Here is a 26,743-nt window from a genome sequence, read left to right as displayed (position 1 = left end):
TCCAACACTCATTTATGATAAAAACTCTCAGCAAACTAGGAATAGAGGGGAACTTCCTTAATATGATAAAGACTATAAAAAAAAACCTACAGCAAACATACTTCACAGTAAGAAACTTGAATCAGGTACAAGGCAAGGATGTCCCCTCTAACCATGCCTTTTGACAGTATACTATAAATCCTTGCCAAAGCAATAAAGAAAAGGAAATCAAAAGCATAAAGATTAGGAAGAAAATCTTTTTTTTTTTTTTTTTTAACAAATCACACAATCATCTATGTAGAAAATCAATAGGTGAAAAATCTGGAACTAATAAGTGATTATAGCAAGGTTGCAGGATACAAGGTTAACATATGAAAGTCAGTTACTTTCCTTATATACCAGTGAACAAGTGGAATTTGAAATTAAAAACATAATACCATTTACATTAACACTCCCCAAAATGAAATACTTAAGTATAAATTCAACAAACATGTATAAGATCTGCATGAGGAAAACCACAAACTGATGAATAGAACTCAAATCAAAGAACTAAGTGAAGAGATATTCCATGTTCACAGATAGGAAGACACTATATTGTCAACATTGTCAGTTCTTCCCAACTTGACTTACAGATTCAATGCAATCCAATCAAATTCTCAGCAAATAATTTTATTATAAATATCAACAAACTGATTCTAAATTTTATACAGAGAGGCCAAGACTCAAAGCAAATACAATATTCGGAGAGAAGAACAAAGCTGGAGGACTAACACTTACCCAACTTTAAGATTTACTATAGAGCTACAGTAAACAAGACGATGTGGTATTAAGGAAAACATAGGGAAACAGATCAAGGGAACAGAATAGAGAAACCTAGTAACAGACACCTTTAAAGTCAACTAATCTTTAACCAAGGAGCAAAGGCAATAAATACAAGATAATCTTTTCAACAAATGGCGAAAAGCTATGTATCTGCATTAAAAAAAAAACAATCTAGATATAAACCTTACACCCTTGACAAAAATGAACTCAAAATGGAATATAAATCTAAAAACTAAATGACTCAAATATAAAACAGAACTATAAAATGAGTAGAAGATAGCAGTAGAAAACCGAGATAACCTTGGGTATGGTGATGCCTTTTTAGATGCAACACTGAAGATATAATCCATGAAGGAAATATTGATAAACTGGACTTGATCAAAACTAAAAATTTCTGTTCTGTGAAAAACAGTATTTTGAGAATTAGAAGACAAGTCAGACTGGGAGAAAATATTTACAAAAGACATATCTGATAAAGGACTGTTATTCAAAATATACACAGAATGCTTAAAACTCAGTAAGAAAACAACTCCATTACAAAACAGGCCAAAGACCTTAACAGACACCATAAAGGAAGATATACTGGTGGCAAATAAGAGTATGAAAATATGTTCTACACAGCATGTTACTAGAAAACTGCAAATTAAAACAGTAAGATACCACTACATACCTATTAAAATAACACTAACAAACTCAACTGCTAGCAAGAATGTGGAAAAACAGGAACTCTCATTCACTGTTGGTGAGAATGCAAAATGGTAGACACTTTGGAAGACAGTTTGGCAGTTTCTTACAAAACACATTCTTACCATACCATCCAGCAATTGTATTCCTTGTTATTTACCCAAAGGAGTTGAAAACTTACATCCACACAACAATCTGCAGACTATGTTCATAGCATTTTATTTATTTATTTTTTTTAAAGATTTTATTTATTTATTTGAGAGAGAGAGAATGAGAGAGAGCACATGAGAGGGGGGAGGGTCAGAGGGAGAAGCAGACTCCCTGCCGAGCAGGGAGCCTGATGCGGGACTCGATCCAGGGACTCCAGGATCATGACCTGAGCCGAAGGCAGTCGCTTAACCAACTGAGCCACCCAGGCGCCCCATGTTCATAGCATTTTAATTCATAATTGCCAAAAGTTGGAAGCAACCCAGATGTCCTTCACTAGGTGTATGGATAAACAAACTGTAGCACATCCAAACATGGAATGTTACTAAGTGCCCAAAAGAAGTAAGTTATCAAGCCATGAAAAGACATGGAAGAATCTTAAAATGCATATTACTAAGTGAAAGAAGCCAATCTGGAAAGCCTACATACTCTGTGATTCCAACTATATGATACCATGGAAAGGCAAAAAGATGGAGAATAAAAAAGATAGCTGCTGCCTGGGGTAGAAGAAGGGAGAGTGGGGGAGAGATGAACAGGCAGAACACAGAGAATTTTTAGGACAGTGAAAATACTCTGTATGTTATTATAATATGGATATGTCATTACACATTTATCCAAACCCATAGAATGTATAAAACTAAGAGTGAACTCTAAAGTACACTAGGGACTTTGGGTGATTTTGATACATTAATGGCTGAACATTGGTAAAAAACGTAGTGTTCTGGTGAGTGATGCTGGTAATGTGGGGTGGGGGTGGGGTTCATATGTGGGAGCAAGGAATATATGGGAATATATACCTTCCTCTCAATTTTGTTATAAACCTAAAATTGCTCTAAAAAAATAGATCTATCTATATATCAAGCTTATAAGGATGAACTAACATCGGGATGCCTGGGTGGCTCAGTCTGTTAAGCGTCTGCCTTCAGCTCAGGTCATGATCCCAGAGTTCTGGGATCAAGTTCTGTATCGGCTCCTTGCTCAGTGGGGAGCCTGCTTTTCCCTCTGCCTGCCGCTCCCCCTGCCTGTGCTCTATCTCTCTTTCTCTGACATATAAATAAATAAAATCTTAAAAAAAAAAAAAAAAAAAAGGGTGAACTAACATCAATGCAGTTAAGAATCTTCTGGCAGTGTTAAATAACATTTTAGGCAAAGGCTATTACAGGAATAATAAAGCTAAAGGCAGTATTTTCTTTTCTTTTTTCAGTATTTTCTTAATCAAAAACAGTATCTTAAAATTCCACTGGGGGGGTGGAAAAGATATGTTTATTATTTTGTCACTAGGACACCTGGGTGGCTCAATCGGTTAAGCGGCTGCCTTTGGCTCACTCAGGTCATGATCCCAGGGTCCTGAGATAGAGCCCTGGAGTCGGGCTCCCTGCTCAGCCGGGAGTCTGCTTCTCCCTCTCCCTTTTCCCCCCCTCCAGCTTGTGCTCTCTCTCTCAAATGAATATAATCTTAAAAAAAATAAAAATAAAACATGTCACTATATTTCCCAGCCACAAAATCTTTAATATTTGAGAAAAAATAACAATAGCTCTCCAATCTTTCATTTTGTTACTTTCCTTACTATAATGATTAAAAGTTCATAAAGAAGGGGTGCCTGGCTGTCTCAGTTGGTACAGCATGAGACTCGATCTCAGGGTCATGAGTTTGGGCCCCACGTTGGACACAGAGATTACTTAACAAATTAAAAAAAAATAATAAAGTTCATAAAAACATATTACATACATCATTTTCATCCCATGTTCAAAATAACTGATCAGAGGCCTTATGTAAAAGATAAACAAGCTTTGAAAAGTGAAATGACTTTCTCAAGGTCACACACTGAACAAGCTAGGGTAATTAGTATGTCACATTCAACAATGCCTATTTTTATTATGGTACATACTTTCTACCACTTTGGGTTGGGCATAGAAAATTCACGTCTAAACACTTTTCTGAAAAAATAAAAATACAAGCAAATAAAAATGTACATATAAAAGGATAACTGCCAGTATTGAATGTTTGGAGACTTATGTTCAGAAATACAGGATAACTGAATAAACCACAACTATAATGATGTTAGAATATGGTAAGTCATAAAAGGTAATTCCAAAGACAACTATCTTATTGCATGGAATGATGTTGCTCATATACTAAAACTATTATAAAACCATTTTTAATTATCCCCTTTTGAAAAAGCTATTATGTTTAAAGGTATATTATATATGGTAAAAATATATACAAAAAGAAAACCTTAACTCTTCATCATAATAAAATCACAACTCATTTTTCATTCTACCTCTTATGGACTTATCTGTGCCTTTCTTCTTGCTATAATGAAAGAGACAATTCCTTTCCTTAACAACAATAAAACAACTCTCATCAAACATCATCTGTAAGCAGTAATGGTAAGTGGAGCTAGAATCCAATTGTGTGACCTCAGATCTGTTACTTAATTTCTCTGAGCCTGTTTCTACTTCTGTAAAACAGATACAGTAATTGTACATACAACTCATTCAGGTGTGAAAATTACATAAATATACAAAGTTACTTTATATCATACTAAAAATTATTGTACAAATAGTAAATATTCCATAAAAGCTGATTATTATATTAGCAAAGTGTATTATTTCACTGAGGAATAAAAAGATTAAGGGCTAGGGTCTCTTCAGACTTCCACATTTATTTTCCTGCAGGAATTTCATCATTAAACAAGAGATCTATGTATACATCATCTGGTTGTCAACCACAAAAATGACAGTTTCATGTTTCAATTTAACTTAAAAAGGAAGCATCTGAAATAGCTTTCACCTAAGAATAGTCTCTTTCCAAAGAAAACCCAGAGATCATCTTACACATTGTGTATCACCTTCATCCATTATTATTAAAATGCAAAACCTGTGTTTTTATGATATTACAACTTAGTGGGGCTAAGCATAATGCAAATTATTCAGTTGCTATACATTTAAATTATTATTATAAGTCTCACTGGAGCACATATGTCTCCGTTTTCTCATCTTTTGCAATTATTATGCAGTCTTTGTGTTTGTATGAAAAACAATAAATGCTAACTGTAGTTTGGAAAATAAAGACTGAAATATTATTCATGTATAACTAATGTCACAAGGACAAATACTCAGTTATTATGAAAAAAACTGTTTAAACATTTATTAAGTAAGGACTTACTCATATGTGCCACAGCCATGGATTTTAGGACCTAGGGGTCCCTACTCTCATGAAGATTATCATCTAAGGCAATGATGTAAAAACGAATGACGACAACAATAACAAAAAAGCATTACTTAAGACCGAATGACTAGCTACTTAAAGAAGATAATGTTCCTGCTAACAGATAAAAATATATTTCAGAGCCAGAAACGATAAAAAGTATTATTATTAATATACCAGAAAACCTCAAGGAATTTCTGCTAGACACAACATTACTAAAACTAAAGAAATTCTTTAAGAGACTAACTTATAATTCCTGGTTTCTCTGGTTTTGAAGGTGTGCTATCTTCAGAATCTATCTAGGCATTCCTGGGTTAGAGTCTTTGCAATTTTTTTCCCTACATTTTATAGTTTTTCAATTTCCTGCTTTGTTGGCGGTGCACCTCCTGCTGCTGATAATCTTATTTTGCTCTTCCAATTTGCCAATGATGTGGACAAATTTGAACTCTTGTACACTGCTGGTGGAAATATAAAATGGTGAATCCACTGTAGAAAATAATTTGACAGCTCCACAAAAAAAGATAAACAGAATTACCACGCAACTCAACATTCAACTCCTGGGTATGTACCCCAAAGAACTGAAAACAGGTACTCAAAACAGATGTTTGTATATGAATGTTCACAGCAGCAGTGTTTACAATTGCCAAAGGGTGGAAACAAACTAAACGTCCGCCAACTTATCAATGAATAAACAAAATGTGGTAAATCCATACAATTACACATGCTACAACACAGATAAATACTATGCAAAGTGACAGATGCCAGACAAAAGGTTACATATTGTATGATTCCATATATATGAAGTATTCAGGGTAAGTAAATACACAAAGACAAAAAGCAGGTTGGTGGTTGCCAGAGTCTTGGGCCAAGGGAGGAAAAGGGAAAGGACTAACTACTTAATGGGTATAGTTTCCTTTAAGGTGATAAAAATCTTTGGAACTAGATAAGGTGGTGGTTGCACAACACTGTACATGCACTACATGTCACTGAACTGTACATTTTTACATGGCTAAATTTTATGTCATGTGAATTTTATCTCAACAAAAATGTTTTTAAAAGTATCATTCTAAGTCACCTGACTTCTTCATATTCAGTGCTGATAATGATGCTTCCTTATTAAAATTTTTCTCCTCTCTGGTGTTTTTGAGCCTACTCTTTTGTACAGCCTATTTGCACTGAACTTTTCTTCTCACTCTGTATATTCACCCTCAATTTCATCAACACATAGCTTACATTGATATCTATATAATGACAATTACCAAAATCTTAAGATTAAACCATTTTCCAAAGATCCATAGCCATACATTCAATGGAGTCTTGGGGCGTTTTATGGCTAACCCACAGGCACCTAAAGATTTAACATGTACATAATATGAATCCATTATCAAAATGCCATTTCTGCTTTTCATACTTCAATTTCTGTTTTCATTAATGGTATACCTACATTTACCCTACCAGCAATATGAGGAGCATTTTTGAGTCCTCTTTCAACCTCATTATCTATCAGGTTTATCATACTAATTCCTGAGAGAAGCCTATCATTCCCTTTCTTTTCAATGTCTCTCCTCCACATTGCCTTTTTGCCTACCTTAAACTTATACTAATACTTCAAGGGTCATTTCCCAACTTTACCTTAGCACAACTATTATACAGTACTATTATACAAATTGCTATACGGACATCTGATTCCACCATGAAGGACTTAACTGCTATGGAAACTGCCCTCCTATAGTAAAAAACTAAAAACTGGAGTAATTATATAAAAAAGTTTTCAGACATTGAACAACAGTGATCTATGGGGGAAAAGCAGCAAATTAAGTTCAACTGTCTGAATTACAGTGCCTGGAAACAGTTTTTAGACAGTAGTGCAGAGAGGTGGAATCACAAGAGAGCACAATGGTCTACCAGAGTTGAGAAGGTAGGAGATTGGAGTTCAGAAAGGATGAGAAGGTCAAAATCTGTGGGGTAGAATACCAAAAAAGAGGGAGCGTTACACACAGAAAAGAGCCTCAGAGATGTGCAGAAACGTCCCTGAAATCTTTGGTTGAATACTCCACATGTATGAGAGGAAACTTCCTCAGTCCAGGGCAGAGAATAGTTCAAATTCTATTCTCAAAGACCTTTTAATATACAGGGCTTTGGGTCAAGTCCTTATGTTATTTTAGCTCTATATAAACAATAAAATAAAAGCTACTCTGGATCCACCAAAAGAAACTTACATAGAAGCCTAGAAAGTATCAAAGTGATTCACAAATAATTAATACATGACAAAACAAATTGAACACTCTTTAAAAGAACACTGGAAAACTCACCACCTAATAATGTAAAATTGAAAATGTCTGACATCAAATCAAAACCACCAAAAAAGCAGAAAAGTTACTCATAATTAGGAGAACAATCAACAGAAACAGATCCAGAAATGAAATATGGCAGAATAGTAAAAAAGGACTTTAGAACAGCTATTACAACTTTTTTAAGTATACTCACAGATGTAAAGGAAAATACCAAATTATGCGTAGAAAAATGACACACAAATAAAAGAGACTTAAATGGAACTTCTGGATTTGATGGTATAGAAAAAAAATCAGTGAACAGATATACAGTGTAATCTAAATGATACACAGAAAAAAAGGCTTAACAAAACACACAGCCTTAGTGAGCTGTGGGACAAATTCAAGATGTCTAACACACATGTAGTTGGAGTCTACAAGCAGAAGTACGGTGAAATAAGAGCGGGAGAAAAGATATTTCAAGAAATAATGGCCCCAAATTTTACAAATTTGAAAATTATAAACCAAAAAGATGCAAGAAGCTCCAGAAACCTCAAGCACAAGTATTTTTTTTTTTTTTTAAAGCACACACTAAGGAACATTTTAAATAAAACTGCTAAAAAACAGAGTAACTTTAAAAGCATCTGGGAGTTGAGGGAGAAAGGAGAACACATCACATACAGAGGATAAATATATCGTGCTTAGACAATGGAGAGCTGCATGCAGAAGAATCAAGCTGTAACCTTTTCTTGCACCATAGACAAAAAAACTCAAATGGATCACAGACCTAAATGGAAGAGCACTAGCACCATAAAATTCTTAGAAGAATATACAGGAATAAATCTGTGTGACCTTGGATTGGGCAAAACCTTCTTAGACATGATACTATGAACACAGTGAAAAAAATCTTAAACTGGGCATCATCAAAATTTCCAACTTTTGTGCTTCAAAAGCACAAACATCAAGGAATGTTTTTTAGGAAAAAATTTTTGCAAATCATACTTAAATGCAACTTGTATTCAGAATATATAAAGAGCCTTTAAACTTAACAGTAAGATAAATAACTATTTAAAAATGGGCAGGGGCCCCTGGGTAGCTAAGTCAGTTACGTGTCTGACTTCAGCTCAGATCATGATCTCACGGTCCTGGGATCGAGCCCTACGAGGGGTCTATCTTCAGTGGGGAGTCTGCTTGAGGAAAATTTGCATAACATCATTTGTCTTCAAGGAAATGAAATCAAAGCCATATGAGGTATCATTCCACATCCACTAGGGTAGTTATAATAAAAATAAAAAGGAAAGTATTAGCAAAGATATGGAGAAACTGGAACTCCTATATATTGCTGGTGGGAATGTAAAATGGTACAGTTACTTTGGACAACAGTCTGGTAGTTTCTAAAGAATTTAAACATAGTCTACCATATGATCTATCAAATCCATATCTAGGTACATACTCAAGTGAAAAACACGTCCACACAAAAACTTATACAAGAATATTCACAGAAGCAATAGTCACAATAGTCAAAAAGTATAAACGAGCCAAATGTTCACCAATGGAAAATTATTCAGCAATAAAACTGAAGTACTGATAGATGCTATAATATGGATGAGGTTTGAAAATGTTACATTAAAGAAGCCAGTCACAGAATACCAGTACAGTTAACTCAATAGAGACAGAAAGTTAAGGGTGGGTGGGTGTGGGTAATAGGGAGTGATGGCTTAATGAGTATGGGGGTCCCTTTGAGGTTAATGAAAACGCTCTAAAAATAGGTTGCACTGATGGCTGCACAACTCTGTGAAGATACTAAAACACCACTGGATTGTACATTTTAAATTGGTGAATTATAGAATATGTGAATTATATTTTACTAAAGCCATTATATAAAACGATTTATAAATCTTTCTTTTGAAAGAAAATATCTCTCAAAAATGATAATTATCTGTTTAAAGCAAAAATTATAAACATGTATTATGATGTTTAAAACATACTGTAGAATTATAAGTCAAATGGAACAGAATAAAACACCCAGAAATAAACCCACAATCATATGGTCAATTAATCTTCAACAAAGCAGGAAGGCATATCAAATGGGAAAAACAGTCTCTTCAAATGGTGCTGGGAAAACTGATCAGCTACATGCAAAAGAATGAAACCGGACCACTTTCTTATACCACATTCAAAAATAAACTTGAAATGGATTAAAGATCTAAATGTGAAACCTGAAACCATAAAAATTCTAGGAGAGAGCACAGGTAATAATAATGTCTTTGACATCGGCTGTAGCAACTTTTTTCTAGATATGTCTCCTCAGGCAGGGGAAATAAAAGCAAAAATAAACTAGTGGGACTTCATCAAAATAAAGTTTCTGCACAGTAAAGGAAACAGCAGCAAAATTGTTCTGAAAGGCAACCTACAGAATAGGAGAAAATATTTGCAAATGACATATCTGATAAAGGGTTAGTATTTAAAATATATAAAGAACTTATACAACTCAACACCCCAAAAAACAAATAATCCAGTTAAAAAATGGGCAGAAGACATAAACAGACATTTCCCTAAAGAAGACATACAGATGGCCAACAGGCACACGAAAAGATGCTCATCATCACTAATCATCAGGGAAATGCAAATCAGAACTATAATGAGGTATTACCTCATATCTGTTAGAATGGCTACAATCAAAAACACAAGAAACAAAAAGTGTTCATGAGGATGTGGAGGAAAAGGAACCCATGTGCACTGTTGGTGGGAATGACAACTGGTACAGCCACCCTGTAACAGCATGGAGGCTCCTCAAAAAGTTAAAAATAGAACTACTACCCTATAATCCTCAACTGCACTACTGGGTACCCCAAAAATACAAAAACACAAATTCAAAGGGGTACATGACCCCAACACTTATTGCAGCATTATTTATAATAGCCAAATTATGGAAGCAGCCCAAGTGTCCACTGACAGATGAATTCATAAAGTAGTGATACAGATGTAAAATGGAGTATTATTCAGCCATAAAAAAGAATGAAACTTTGCCATACGCAACACATAGAGTTAAATGTTAGGCAAAATAAGTCAGAGAAAGACAAATAGCATATGATTTCACTTATATGTGGAATTTAAGAAACAAATGAGCAAAGGGAAAAAAAAAAAAGGGAGAGACAAACCAAGAAACAGACTCTTCACTATAGAAAACAAATCGATGGTTACCAGAGGGGAGGTAGGTGGGGGAATGGGTAAAGTAAGTGATGGGGATTAAGTAGTGCAGCACTTGTCCTGAAGAGCACTGGGTGATGTATGGAATGGCTGAATCACTATACTGTACACCTGAAACTAATATAACACTGTATGTTAACTATACTGAAATTTTTTAAAAATTGCAGAATTAAAATGTACAACAATAGAACAAGGGATGGAAGGTTAAATATACTGTTACTAGCTTCTAAATTATACATTATAGTGGTGTAATATTTGACAATGAGCTGTGATTAAAGATATGTATTTCAAATACTAGCATATCACTAAAAAGACATAAGACAGATATAACTGATAACCCAAATTTGGGGTAAAACATAATTTTTAAAATATTCCATTAATCCAAAAGATGGCAGGAAAAGAAGAAAAAAGGAATAATAATCACATGGACAAAAACAAAAACAAGATGGGAGATTTAAAACCTATCATATTGATACTTAAAAACCAATGATCTAAGGGGTGCCTGGGTGGCTTAGTCGGTTAAACGTCTGCCTTCAGCTCAGGTCATGATCCCAGGGTCCTGGGATCAAGCCCCGCATCGGGCTCCCTGCTTGGTGGAGAGCCTGCTTCTCCCTCTCCCTCTGCCTGCCACTCTGCCTACTTGTGCTCTGTCAAATAAATGAATAAAAAAATCTTAAAAAAAAATCCAATGATCTAATAAACACTCCATGAACAGAAATGAATTATCAAACCCAATGATATGCTGCTTACAAGAAGCTAAACTAAATATAAAGATACAAATAGGCTACAAGGATGGAAAAGATATACCACACCAACATTACTCAAGGAAAATACCATTGGCTATGTTAATATTACATAAAGTAGACTTAAGAAGGAATACTATAAAGCATAAAGAGAATGCTTTATAATTATAGCTCAGTTCATAAAGCAGACATAATCCTAAATGTATATGCAACTAAAAGAATTTCAAAATACATGAAGCAAAACCTAACAGAATTGAAAAGGAGAAAGACATATATAATCATGATGGCAGATTTCAAAAGTATTCTGTAAGTAATTTAAAAAAAAGTCAACAAAAAAAAATCAGGAAGGATCTGAGACTTCTTAAAGAACGTCACGTGATCTAACTCCCATTTAAAGAACCCTTCACCCCAACAGCTTAATAAAACATTCTGTTCAAGGTCCCACGGAACATTCTTCAAAACAGAGTATATTCTGGGATATAAAACAATCTAAATAAACTTACAGTGAAATCAAACTGCTTGTTTTCCAACTGCAATAGAATTAAACTAGAAATGAGTAACAGAAAGATTATCTGGAAATTATTCAGAAATAAAATACTTCTGGGAAGCCTAGGTGGCTCAGGCAGTGAAGCGTCTGCCTTCGGCTCAGGTCATTGAGCCCCACATCGGGCTCCTTGCTTGGTGGGGAGCCTGCTTCTTCCTCTCCCTCTGCCTACTGCTCCCCCTGCTTGTGCTCTAATAAATAATAAATAAAATCTTAAAAAAAATAAAATAAAAGGGGCGCCTGGGTGGCTCAGTCGTTAAGTGTCTGCCTTTGGCTCAGGTCATGATCCCAGGATCCTGGGATCGAGCCCCCACATTGGGCTCCCTGCTCTGTGGGAAGCCAGCTTCTCCCTCTCCCCTTGCTTGTGGCTCCCTCTCTCGCTGTCTCTCTCTCTGTCAAATAAATAAAAATCTTAAAAAAATAAGGAAATAAAATACTTCTAAAATAACCAATGAGTTAAATTAAGAAGGAATCAAAAGGGAAATTACAAAGTATTCCAAACTGAATGCAAATGTAAACATATCAAAATCTGTGGTATACAGCTAGAACCATGCTTAGAGGAAAATAGTTAACATTAAATGTTATAGTAAAGATTGGTCAAAATCATTAACCCAGGCTTCTACTTTAAGACACTATAAAGCCAAATGAAGCAGAAAAAAAGAGAATTAAAAGAATTCACTGAATTAAAAAACAGACAAAATACAGGAAACAAAAATCAATAAAACCAAAAGTTGGTTCTTTGAAAAGATCAATAATATTGATAAATATCTCATGAGAGGGGAAAAAAAGACACAAATTAGTGATACATAATCAAAAGAGAAGACATCACTACAGATGCTATAGGCATTAAAACACTGATAAGGAATTTTATAAACAACCTTATGCCACCTTGGATGAAATGGATAAACTCCTTGAAAGACACACAAAAAACCAATGCTTACTCAAGAAATGAAAAATCTGTAAAGCCCTGTATCTACTTAAAAATTTTAATCCATAGTTAAAAACCTCCTCATAAATAAAACTCCAGGTCCAAACAGTTTCACTGGTGAGTTGTACTAAAATTTAATAAATATTACCAATTCTGTACAAACTTTTTAGAAAAAAGACTCAAGTCTGTGATGCCAGTTTTACTCTGATACCAAAACCAGACAGACACACTGCAAGGAAAGAAAACTATAGACCAATATCCCTCAGGAAGCAGAAATCCTTAACATTTCAATAAACTGAGTCCAGCAATATATAATATAAGACAAAACGTTATGCCCAAGTGGTATTTATCCCAGGGATGCAGTTTAGTTTAACATTTGAAGATCAATTAATATAATTTACCATATAAACAGACTTTAAAAAGAACCATATGATCACCTCAACAGATGAAGAAAAATCACATGACAAAATTGACATCCATTTTGGATACAAGGAAACAAGAATAGAAGGGAATTTCTCAACCTCATAAACAGCATCTACAAAAACCCCCAACAGCTAGCTATCATTATACTTCATGATGAAACACTGGATGCTTTTTGGGTTATGAAAATGTTCTTTATCTTGACTGTGGTGGTGTTTAAATGACTAGAGTTATCAAAACTCACTGCACAATTAAAATTGGTGAATTTCACTGTATGTAAATCATCAATGAAGTTGAATTTTAAAACTACCATAATGGCTTCTTCAAGGTTGTTTAAAAAATTTAGTCCTTTAAACAAGGCCTGTTGATTGATTATTAACAGTAAAAGGACTGCTCATTTCCACCACTATGTCTATGGATCTCCAAACAACAAAGTACGACTTTTAAATATAAGTATCTGATATATATTTACATTATAAGTAAAACCTTCAAAAGATGGTTGTGCTACAAGTGCATATTGAGAATTCAATACTGAACTCAAGCAACTGAGAATTTTCTGCTAAAACGCATCAGCATTAATCAGTAAATCAAATACACTACCACTACCACCACACAAGAACTGGGCTTTATCTTCTGTATGTTCTTATGGTCTTATGGTACCTCAGTACACTTCTAACAAAGCACTTAAATATATAAATTACCTGTCAGTTAACTGAATTAATTCAAATTATGCTAAGAATTGGGGTAGAATTTCATTTTATCTTACACTTGGAATTCATTCATTTTCCTCATCCCAAATCACTCAACTCGAAAATATTCAAGAAATGGGAATTTTAATTATAAAAATAAATGTACAAAACACATTACTTTATTATTTTCTAATTACTAAAGAAAAATACTTCCTAATTTCTCAGTCATATCCATAAAGCCAAATTATTTACTAAAGCAAATGAGAATTCTTTAAGCTCAAAGCAGAAAGCTAATATTTTAAGGACCTTTGCACTTCTACTACGCTAAAGACGGATAGAAATATAGACAAGAAATTTGGCTAAAATACACTTTGCTGAAGGAAAAAAACAAATGATTAAGAGTATATCCAGGGGCGCCTGGGTGGCTCAGTCGTTAAGGGTCTGCCTTCAGCTCAGGTCATGATCCCAGGGTCCTGGCATCGAGCCCCACATCAGGCTCCCTGCTCGGCGGGAAGCCTGCTTCTCCCTCACCCACTCCCCCTGCTTGCGTTCCCTCTCTCACTGTGGCTCTCTCTGGCAAATAAATAAAATCTTTAAAAAAAGAGTATATCCAGGGGCGCCTGGGTGGCTCAGTCGTTAAGCGTCTGCCTTCGGCTCAGGTCCTGATCCCAGGGTCCTGGGATCGAGCCCCGCATCGGGCTCCCTGCTCCGCGGGAAGCCTGCTTCTCCCTCTCCCACTCCCCCTGCTTGTGTTCCCTCTCTCGCTGTGTCTCTCTCTGTCAAATAAATAAATAAAATCTTAAAAAAAAAAAAAAAAAAAAAAGAGTATATCCAAATGTAGGCTCTATAAATTAACACTTATTAATGGAACAGGGAAGATATAGACTATTTCAACTATAATACTAGTGGATAATAGTTATTGTCCCATATTCTACTCCTTTATTAAAACTTAAAGTCAGCACTTCTCACCAAAAAGACAACCCAACAGGTATAGAACTGTACATCCAAGTAAAAATGAGCTTGACATTTTAGACAGGACAGATATCCTAGTTTTGTCTTTTAAACAATGCTTATTTACCAAAGAAGATCATTAAGAACAAATAAAGTTAAGATGGAATTAGTTCATGTTTTCAAACTATTACATTTTGTAGTCCATTCAATTACTGAGGTTTCATGATTAACTCATGTTTTTAAATGCACATAAACATGATAATATTCTACCTTTATTCCTCAATTTTTACTAATCCAGCCCTCAGATAATAGTTTACATTGGACAAAGTAAACATGACACAGGCTGGTTTTCAAAATAATGAGGCTATCTGCACACTCCTTAAAAATACAACTCAAACCATATAAAACACATCAAGATAGTGCTGCTGAATAAACAGTAACATCTCAAACAAGCAGCCTTTCATACATTTATAAATATTGTTATGGAATTTAAAAATTCATGTGTAAAATGGGTAATAATAGTACTAGACTTAAAAAAAATTGAAAACTTTCAAATTATCTATTTAAAATCATAACTATGATTAAATAGTAGCATAATTTAATAAGTTACTCTAAATTCCGGAATAAGGGAAGTAACATTTTAGCATTCGACATATCCATTTATCAAAGAGAAGTCCAACAAAAGCATTAATGGCTAACAACAAAGCTTATCAAATATCTGATAGTTATGTCTAGAGTTAATACTCAAGACAATCAATCCTAAGGAGAACTATACACCTCTTTCAAAACTTAGCTTTTATGAATCATGAACATTTGACAAACCGTTGGTATAGCAAAAGTGAACTTTTAAATTAAATCTCTTGCAATAATACTTCTATCCTACCTGTATCTTCAATAAATTCCACACATTTTTCAACAAATAGTGGTATGGGCTTCTCAGCTGTAACCAGATCCTGGAGGGGCATCCCAAAGTAATTACTTTCCCAATTTCTACGTGTTGGTGGATTGAAGTTCTTAGTTTTCTTTTTCTGCTATAAGAAAACATATTCAAGTTAAAACTATTAAAATTAATTTTCTTCAGAATAACATTAGTACTCAGCAATGTAAATACATATATTTTGCATCAAAAGAAGTATTTAAAAGCCACATCCAACCTAAATGACCACCAATATGGGAATCCCATTAAATTCTGCTAGAAACAACAACTTGAGCAATGGAAAGAAACAAACTGTGAACAGAGAAAAAAACTGACTAAAATGTTCCTTTTGGAAAATAATAGGAAACTAGATAGGTAGGGAAATTAGAAAAGATCATTTTTCAATGCCAACTCAAAGGAAAAGCTGAGAGTAAGCAATGCTCAATTCAGTTTATGTGTAGTCTACTAATTCTATTTGGTCTTTGGGGCAGGTCCAAGTGAGGCTTTTGTGCATAGCTATATTTATAAGAACATAATATAGCTTTAATTATTGATTATACTATGAAACTATGTAACTTCACGAATTCAGTCCCATCATTTGTCCCTCATTTTCCCAGTTTCTTCCTATCTACTAACTCTATTCCTTAAATGTTAAGATAGGTTTCTTATGTAACGGATAAAACAGTTTCACAATAGTAAAAACAAAATGAAATACTAATTTTCAGAGTTTAACTTCAATCTAGCACTGGGAGAAAATGGGTTCTTAACCAGGGAGTGAACATCTCAAAAACCTAAGGAGGTACTGTCTAGAATTCAACTGCTGAGGAGATTCTGAGTCAATTTTTCTGGAGTAGGATATTTTAAGCATTTCCAAAGATAATTCTATTATGCATTCCTAGTTGAGAATCTCTACAATATAGGAAGATGAGTAAATTTTCAGAAATTCAAAGATGTTAGAGCATTTTTATTGTTCCCTTTTCAGTTTATCTACAAATTTATTTTCTCTGATAAATCACAAAGCTATTCAAATTTGTCATAAGTACCATTACTGATTTGTAAATAGGATAAAAGCATACCATTTCTTTTCAGAAAAGGGGGGGGGAATAAGAGAGGGAGGACAGGAGAGCTTTCTATGCCTAAAGTAATACTCATCTTAATTTCCCATTCTTTCTGGAGGAGTCTCTCCTTTGGATAGATCCCCCATAGATCCCCCAATGTATTCTTCCAAGTCTCCGGCTATCTTGAATAATTAACCAAGTCCTTTCTTCATTTCAATTTCAGGCTGCTCCACCCAGCAAACTTCCAGAGCTCATGAAATCCAATTTCTAAATGCTCTCAATGATACGGATTATATACAACCCTGATATGTACAGATCACATATAATATAACTAGGTCTCTGGAATGTTGCCAACAAAGCACTAGAATGTTTGATCTGGCTCAAGACCTAAACCCACCAAGTCAAGTAGTGTGGATCCTTACTCCTTAAATAATCCTTCCACTACCACCACCACCACCACCACCAAACCGGAATATGCAAGGAAGTGGAAATGAAGACACTTAGGTAGGATAGTGGCTGAGTCCTCTTTCTCAGGAACATTAAGGTGCTTTCTAGCCTGCAAACTACCAGCTGCAAAATTTGATTAGAAAACTGAAAACTGAGGCAAAGATGGATGTTATTTCGTTAAAGAGATAATACAGCAATGAAAAAGATTACACTTAGATAGATTAATGAAAAAAGCAATGCCTGGCCTATGACAGAAGCAACAGGAATGAAATGATAAAAAGATCTTAATAGATCTTTGCCACCTAAAGAACATAGTTACAAGAAAAGTAAGCTAGCTGGTCCTAATTGTTCCAGTCAACTTTTTTTTTTTAATTTTATTTTATTATGTTAATCACCATACATCATTAGTTTTTGATGTAGTGTTCCATGATTCATTGTTTGCGCATAACACCCAGTGCTCCATTCAATACGTGCCCTCTTTAATACCCATCACCAGGCAACCCCTTCCCCCCTAGAACCCTCAGTTTGTTTCTCAGAGTCCATAGTCTCTCACGGTTCGTCTCCCCCTCCGATTCCCACCCCTTCATTTTTCCCTTCCTACTATCTTCTTTTAACTCTTAAGAAATCCTTTTTTAAATACTGCCTTTTAGGAATCAATCTAAACTCTCAGATGACTCTGAAAACATTCCACCCTTATCCTTGGGATCATAGGAAAGAGGAAAAAAAGAAGTGTAAACTTCAGTAAGCACTGAATACTTGACTAAAATTGGGAGGGTGAAGAAAGGAAATAAAATAAGGTAGATTCTCTGGCTTATGCTCAGGGAACATCTCCCAAGGTCTATAAAATTACAAGGGCAAATTATTTAATTCTGTGGTTATACCAAGATTCAGGGCTAGTAATCTAAGGTAATGAAAGGCTAAGTGCCTTGTAGTATGGAATTTCTGGCAAACTCTAAAGGGATAATTTACTAACAAAGAACTGCCCTGACAGCTCAAGTTATAATTCATATATATTAGGAGGGGAAAAAAAAAAAAGTTTTGTGATTTTATTAATTTTTCTACTAATTGGCACTGATACGAAAGAATATTCTTTTTTTTTTAAAGATTTTATTTATTTATTTGACAGAGAGAGACAGCGAGAGAGGGAACACAAGCAAGGGGAGTGGAGAGGGAGAAGCAGGCTTCCTGAGGAGCAGGGAGCCCGATGTGGGGCTCTATCCCAGGACCCCAGGATCATGACTTGAGCCAAAGGCAGACGCTTAACTGAGCCACCCACGCGCCCCTATAAAAGAATATTCTACGCAGAGTAAGTTTTGGATTAGAGATTCCTATATTAGCTTTTATGATGAATAAAAATGTATACAATCTCTTTTTCTAATAGTGACAGTTCTTAATCATCAGAATTCAGGGAGTTCTTTTAAAATATGTGGATTTTGAAAAACTCTACATAATTCTGATATACATCCCTTAGTTAGGAGTTGCTGATCTATAGCTATACATTTATACCAATTCAAAATGAATTTTTTAGGTTAAACTAAGATTAGATGATTACAACTGCTATAAAATGCCATCAAGATTCTCTGAAATGCAAGAAAGGATGAGGAGTATGGTTACTTGGTAATAACTTCCATAACTTTTGAAGAAGCATTGTCAGAAATGGCAGCCCCCAATTAAATAATTATGCCAGCAGGAAAACATCTGATTTATGATAACCCAACTTTTGATTCATACTTCAGTCACACTATCTTTATTTCTGCTTAAATGCAAATGCCCAGTCTTATTTTTCTGGCTACTCAGGCAAATCTCATGTCATGTCAGCTGCAAATGAATATCCACAGTAAAATAAGCATCCTGTTCACAAATAATGTATACAGTGTTATCAATTAAGTGTTCAGCAGACATTAAAAACTACCATTAGTATAAGAAAACAGGATCAGGAAACGGTATGTAAATAGCTTTCTAGAAACTGCCCTCCCAATCCAGTAGTATCAGCAATACAAGGGAGGGCATCTAAGCAACATCCTCAAATAAATTACTGTAATCAATAACACTGAAAAAACATACCTCAACTGCTTCTTTCGTATTGAACAAACTGAAGAAAAAGAGTAGTTAAGGAGGCTTTCAAAGAGCCAATCCAGGAAACAAGAAAATTTGGTATTCTCTCAAAGAAATGAGACAACAGGAAGCAAAATGTAAAGAAACTGGAGGAAAAAAATTCATTAAAGAAATCAAAATCTCTTCAGTAAGACTCCATATAACTGTAAAGATCAGAATAAAGTGAAAAAGATCATCAAAGTTCCCCTTTACTGTATGTATCATTCCTATGACACGTTCCAAAAAATACTCTTTTGCTTCCATTTTAAAAAGAAGTCTCAATCCTCCTCTCCTTAGCTATTTGCCCCATAATGCTACACCCTTCTGCAAACTCTGCAAAAGTCATATATATATTAGATATTTCCAATTCCCTCTTATATGTACTCAAATTAGTCTATCACCCTCATCACTCCACTAAATCTGTTCTTATTAAGGTCACCAATGATTGTTTTGCAATAGTTAGTTCCCAACTTTCATCTTACTTGACCTTTCAGCACTCTTTCTTCACTAGACTTTGAGCACACCACCTCTATTACCTCACTCACTCTCCGCTTACTAGTCTCCTCTGCTGGTCCCTCTTAGCCATCCTTGTAATGCTGTGAAAACCCCAGGCCTCAGTCCCTGACCATCTTTTTTTCTCAACACCTACCCACACTCTTCATCTTGTCATCCATCTGCTGATAACCCAACACTTACAGCTCAGCTCTTTTCCTGAACTCTAGACTCATTTGAAACATTCTACTGGACATCTTCACTTGAATGTCTAAGAAAGGTATCTTTAACATGTGCAAAACTAAACTACTGATGATTTCCTTAAAATTTTCCCCAACTGCAGCCTTATCCATCTCACATGCTGACGATTCCATCCTTTCATTTCAGTAGCTCAGGCTAAAAATCTTGGAGTTATCCTTGATCCCTTTTTTTCTGTCATACCCTACACTTCCAATTATCAAACAAATGTATTAGATATAGAATCTAGCTATTTAAAGCTATCATTTCATACATCTACATTATTACATCAACTGCTCAATCCATTCCCCCCCTTGTTCTACCACTATCCCCTCAAACCATTCTCAATAAAGCAGCCAGAATGACAGAGGCTCCCTAAATAGCAGCCTACAAGGCCATATATAATCAGCATGCCTAGAACTCTGCCTCTTTGTATTCCGACTTCATTTCCCTCTACTTTCTTCATCATTTACTCCTTTCCTCCAGCCACATGGCTTACTTGCTGTTTTAACAGTCAGGCATGCTCCTGACTTAGGGCTTTATTATATTGGCTGTTCCCTTTACCATTTCAATGAGACCTATCGTGACTACCCTATTAACAACTGTAATCTTAATCCCTGTCTTCTAGCTCCTGTCCAGTATTCCCAATCCCTTTTACTGCCGTTTCTACCTACAAGACTACATTCTTTACTTATGTATTATTATTTTTGTTATTATTACTTGGTGTCTCCTACTACAATTTAAGCTCCACACAAAGGCAGGGATTTTTATCTGCTTTGTTCATCAACATACGCCAAAGATCTGGAATACTGCCTGTAAAAAAGAGCAAAGAACAAAAGTATTTGAGGTCTCTTGAAATGATGAACGCCAATATGTAGATTAAATGACCTCATCATGTACTAAAAAAGATAACAAACAGGAATGAACCATCAAGTTACAGACCTATCATACTCAACTCAGTAAGCTTCAAAGAATCTTAGAATCATCCAGGCAGAAGAAATCAAGAACAAACAGTAGAGGGAAAGTATCAGGCTAGCTTTAAAGTTCTCAGGAAAACTGGGAAGTCAGAAGACTCATCTATAGGGATATTCATAGGAAAGAATTGTCAAGAATTCTTTACTTAGCTAGTATGTCAATTTGGATGTGCATAACAAGCAACTATAAATTTTTTTAAAGTTCTCAAATATGTAATATTAAATAACAGCACAAACTCCTTCTGAAAAAAAAAACACGTGATGAAACATCATTGATAATAAAGAGCTTATATGTGGAGAATTTGTGCTATGGAAGAAAGAATAAACATTTTTTTATAGTTACACATAGAATTAATTCTAAATTACAGTGGTATGGCTATATAATAAAATAGCATCTATAATTTCGTGGCTCAAGCTACAAAATGTAAAACTAATTTGATAACAGGCCAAAACCAAAGGCCTCAATATACCCTAAAAGAGAAGGGGAAAAAAATAAGAGATCATGTAATTATGCTAATGCATGACAGAGTATCATGACAGACTACTGGGAGAGGTAAGAATGATAAACTGAAACAGAGGTTCAAAATATATTTAATGATAAATATAAGCAGCACACAAACTGTTTCTTCATTTTTCTTTCTTACATTTTTTTCCCCCGACTGAAGTGGAATAAAACAAGACTAAAGCAAACTGAAACTTACAAAAATAAATATAAATGGAGTAAGATCAACTAAAGAAGACTCTCAGACTTGGTACAAAACTAAACCCAACTAGGGGGGCCTGGGTGGTTCAACTGGTTGAGTGTCTGCCTTTGGCTCAGGTCATGATCTCAGGGTCCTGGGACCCAGCCCCAAGTTGGGATCCCTGCTGAGCAGGAAGCATGCTTCTCCTTCTCTACCTGCTTGTGCTCTTGCTTGCTCTCTCCTTCTCCCTCTCAAATAAATAAATAAAATCTTTAAAAACAAACAAAAAACCTAGCAGACACCTGGGTGGCTCCGTCGGTTAGTGTCTGCCTTTGGCTCAAGGCATAACCCCAGGGTCCTGGGATTGAGTCCCACATCGGGCTCCCTGCTCAGTGGGGAGTCTGTTTCTCCCTCTGCCTGCTGCTCCCTCTGCTTGTGCTCTGTATCTCTCTCTCTGACAAATAACTTAAAAAACAAAAACAAAAAAACCCTAAACCCAACTAAACACATGCCATTTAAACAAAGGGACTCCTAAGAGTTGAAAATAAAAGGATAGGAAAAGTAATGACTTTTTTTTTTTTTTTTTTTAAGAGCAATGTTAAATTGGAGTTACCTTCAAGGCAAAATGCTTTGAACTATAGAGTTACCCCTATTCTCTATCCCTTTTCTCCTATAACATTAATTTTTCCCTCCCCTGGGTCATTCTTCTGAACATATCAATACTCTCTAATACTTGTCATCTTTAAAAACAAACATGAAAACCCTCCTCTGATCCCACGTTGACCTCTAGCTATTAGTTCTTGCTTTTTAAGTTTTTAATGCCAGTCAATCAACATAGAATGTTATACGTTAGTTTCAGGTGTCTTGCTCCCTTTCACAGCAAAACTTCTTGGACGTGCCATCTATACCTACTATCTACTTTTCACATCCCATTTACTCTTCAACCTACTTCCACCTGGGCTTTCTCTTCCATTCTATTTAACTGCTTGTCAAGATCAGATACTTCTACACTATCAAATTAAAAAGAAACATTTCTCTTCACCCTTCTTGAGCTCTCAGAAACATTGTTTCCTGACTACTAACTTCCTTAACCACTTGCTCTCTTGGCTCCCATTTCATTACTCTTTGCTCAAAGGATTCCTTTTTCAGTTTCACCTGCCAACAACCCTTCCTGGTTTACCCAAACTCAATCCTGAGCCCTCCATTCTTCTCTCACTGTACTCTACACCCTTAGGTGAATTTATCTAATCCCTAGTTTTATATCCTTTAAATCCTGATACCTCTTTTTCTAAGGACCAGATTCATACACCTAACTTTTATACTTTCACTGGGACCTTGACACAGGATAAAAAGCACAAAATAGATGTCCTGATTTTCTCTGGTCTGAAACCTTTCACCCTTAGTTTTCAATATCTCAGTAAATCTACCCAGTTGCATAGACCATAAATCTAGGAGTTGATCGTGATTTTCCCTCTTCCCTTACTCTCCACAGCAATTGCATAAGAAGTCCTGTTGGTATGATTTCCAAAATATTATGTAGAAACTGTCCACTTTTCCCTTTTTTGGCACCTGTACTGGCAAAATACCTAGCACATGATAAACACATGTTCAGTAAACACTAACAGAAACACACAAAATTACAAACAGGAACCAGAGAAAGGCTTTACCATATAAGATTTGTTAATACACAAAGTACTGTTTGTTGGTTTATTTACCAGTCTATGGAAAGTTTCATTATACCAAATTCTTCGTATCTATGGGAGTCACTATGTAGGTATGCCTAAACTTAAGCATCCAAACCTAATAAAATTAGGATTCATACAAAATAATGATTACACATCATAAAATTACAAGAAAAATTAAACAGCCAACTCTATGTGAATTCATTTGGATATAAGGTGATGTACCTTTTTATTAATTTAAATTCAATTAATTAACATATAATGTATTATTAGTTTCAGAGGTAGAGGTCAGTGATTCATCAGTCTTATGTAATACCCAGTGCTCATTACATCACATGCCCTCCTTAATGTCCATCACCCAGTATCCCACTGCCCCCTTCCCCTCCAGCAACCCTGTTTTGTTTCCTATAGTTAAGAGTCTCTTACAGTTGGTCTCCCTCCCTGATTTCATCTTGTTTTATTTTTCCCTCTCTTCCCCTATGATCCTCTGTTTGTTTCTTAAATTACACACAGGAGTGAGAGCACCTAATTGTCTTTCTCTGATTGACTTATTGCTTAGCATAGTACCCTCTAGTTCCATCCACATCGTTGCAAATGGCAAGACTTCACTTTTTTTAAATGACTGAGTAATATTCCATTGTGTTTGTGGGTGTGTGTATATACACACCACATCTTCTTTATCCATTTATCTGTCAATTGACATCTGGGCTCTTTCCATAGTTTGGCTATTGTGGACATTGCTGCTATAAACACTGAGGTGCAAGTGCCCCTTCAGGTCACTACTTTTGTATCTTTGAGGTAAATACTCAGTAGTGCAATTGCTGGATCACAGGGTAGCGCTATTTTCAACTTTTTGAGGAACCTCCATACTGTTTTCCAGAGTGGCTGCACCAGCTTGCTTTCACACCAACAATGTAGGAGGGCTCCCCTTTTTCCGCATCCTCACCAACATCTGTCGTTTCCTGACTTCTTAATTTTAGCTATTCTGACTGGTGTGAGGTGGTATCTCATTGTGGTTTTGACTTGTATTTCCCTGATGCCGGGTAATGTTGAGCCCTTTTTCATGGGTCTGTTGGCCATTTGGATGTCTTCTTTGGAGAAATGTCTGTTCATGTCTTCTGCCCATTTCTTGTTTGGATTATTTGTTCCTTGGGTGTTGAGTTTGATAAGCTCTTTATAGATTTTGGATACTAGCCCTTTATCTGATATGTCATTTGCAAGTATCTTCTCCGATTCTTTTGGTTGTCTTGGTTTTGTCGACTGTTTCCTTTGCTGTGCAAAGCCTTTTATCTTGATGAAGTCCCAATAGTTCATTTTTGCCTGTTTCCCTTGCCTCTGGAGATGTGTCTAGCAAGAAGTTGTTGCAGCAAGGTCAGAGGTTGCTGCCTGTGTTCTCCTCTAGGACTTTGATGGATTCCTGTCTCACATTTAGGTCTTTCATCCATTTTGAGTCTATTTTTGTGTATGGTGTAAGGAAATGGTCCAGTTCCATTCTTCTGCATGTGGCTGTCCGATTTTCCCAACACCATTTGCTGAAGAGACTGTCTTTTTTCCACTGGGTACTTTCTCCGCTTTGTCAAAGATTCGTTGACCACAGAGTTGAGGGTCCATTTCTGGGCTCTCTACTCTGTGCCACTGATCTATGTGTCTGTTTTTGTGCCAGTACGATACTATCTTGATGATTACAGCTTTGTTACAGAGCTTGAAGTGCGTAACTGTGATGCCACCAGCTTTGGTTTTCTTTTTCAACATTCCTTTGGCTATTCGGGGTCTTTTCTGGTTCCATACAAATCTTAGTATTATTCATTCTGGCTCTGTGAAAAAAGTTGATGGTATTTTGATAGGGATTGCACTGAATATATAGATGGCTCTAGGTAGCAAAGACATTATAACAATATTTTTTCTTCCAATCCATGAGCATGGAACGGTTTTCCGTTTCTTTGTGTCTTCCTCAATTTCTTTCATGAGTGTTCTATAGTTTTCTGAGTACAGATCCTTTGCCTCTTTGGTTAGGTTTATCTCTAGGTATCTTATCATTTGGGTACATGGGATCAACCCCTCATATTCTCTTTCTTCTGTCTCATTGTTAGTGTATAGAAATGCAACTGATTTCTGTGCATTGGTTTCTGTGCATCCTGCCACTTTGTTGAATTCCTGTATGAGTTCTAGCAATTTTGGGGCGGAGTCTTTTGGGTTTTCCATAGAGTATCATGTCATCTGCAAAGAGTAGAGTTTAACCTCGTCTTTGCCGATTCTGATGCCTTTTATTTATTTCTTTTTGTTTTCTGATTGCTGAGGCTAGGACTTCTAGTACTATGTTGAAGAACAGTGGTGAGAGTGGACATCCCTGCCGTGTTCCTGACCTTAGGGTAAAAGCTCTGTTTTTCCCCACTGACGATATTCGCTCTGGGCTTTTGTATATGACTTTTATGATATTAAGGTATGTTCCCTCTATCCTTACACTGTGAAGAGTTCTAATCAGGAAAGGATGTTGTACTTTGTCAAATGCTTTTTCTGCATCTATTGAGAGGATCGTGTTGTTCTTGTCCTTTATTAATGTAGGGTATCCTATTGATAGATTTGTGGATGTTGAACCACTCTTGCAGGCCAGGAATAAATCCCACTTGGTCATGGCGAATGATCCTTTTCATGTACTGTTGGATCCTATTGGCTACTATCTTGGTGAGAATTTTTGCACCCATGTTCATCAGGGATATTGATCTGTAATTCTTTTTGGTGGGGTCTTTGTCTGGTTTTGGGATCAAGGTAATGCTGGCCTCATAGAGTTTAGAAGTTTTCCTTCCATTTTGATTTTTTGAAAAAGCTTCAGAAGAATAGGTATTAATTCTTTAAATGTTTGGTAGACTTCCCCTGGGAAACCACCTGGCCCTGGACTTGTTTGTTGGGAGATTTTTGATGCCTGCTTCATTTTCCTTGCTGGTCATGGGTCTGTTCAGGTTTTCTATTTCTGTTTCAGTTTTGGTAGTTTATACATTTCTAGGAATGCATCCATTTCTTCCAGATTGCCTCATTTGTTGGCATATAGTTGCTCATAATATGTTATTATTGTTTGTATTTCTTCCGTGTATTTCACTGATTTCTGCTCTAATCTTATCTCTATTCTCCTGCTGGGTTTAGGTTTTATTTGCTGTTCTTTCTCCAGCTCCTTTAAGTGTAAGGTTAGGTTGTGTATTTGAGACCTTTCTTGTTTCTTGAGAAAGGCTTCTATTGCTATATACTTTCCTCTTAGGACCACCTTTGCTGTATCCCAAAGATTTTGAACAGTTGTGTTTTCATTTTCATTTCTTTCCATGAATTTTTTAAATTCTTCTTTAATTTCCTGGTTGACCCATTCATTCTTTAGTAGGATGCTCTTTAGCCTCCATGTATTTGAGTTCTTTCCGACTTTCCTCTTGTGAGTGAGTTCTAGTTTCTAAGCACTGTGGCCCGAAAATATGCAGGGAATGATCCCAATCTTTTGGTATCAGTTGAGACCTGATTTT

At 35.6% G+C, this 26,743-nt stretch overlaps 1 protein-coding gene across 7 annotated transcripts in view; it reads right to left on the bottom strand.

Annotated features, from left to right (window-relative positions):
* Nucleotides 1-26,743, bottom strand: part of ARHGAP5 (Rho GTPase activating protein 5) — a 110,309-nt gene that overhangs the window by 18,583 nt on the left and 64,983 nt on the right. For 6 of the 7 annotated variants that reach the window (XM_036092042.2, XM_078053546.1, XM_078053545.1 and 3 more), the window contains exon 3: nt 15,541-15,688. In XM_036092042.2, coding sequence (XP_035947935.1) covers nt 15,541-15,688 — 148 coding nt within the window. The remainder of the gene's footprint in view (nt 1-15,540; nt 15,689-26,743) is intronic. The other variant, XM_036092050.2, reaches the window with a different exon arrangement.

The sequence above is a fragment of the Halichoerus grypus genome, chromosome 8 (assembly GCF_964656455.1).
Source record: "Halichoerus grypus chromosome 8, mHalGry1.hap1.1, whole genome shotgun sequence".
NCBI lineage: Eukaryota > Metazoa > Chordata > Mammalia > Carnivora > Phocidae > Halichoerus > Halichoerus grypus.
Note: the sequence above shows the minus strand (reverse complement) of the source record. Positions and strands in the feature narration are given on the sequence as shown.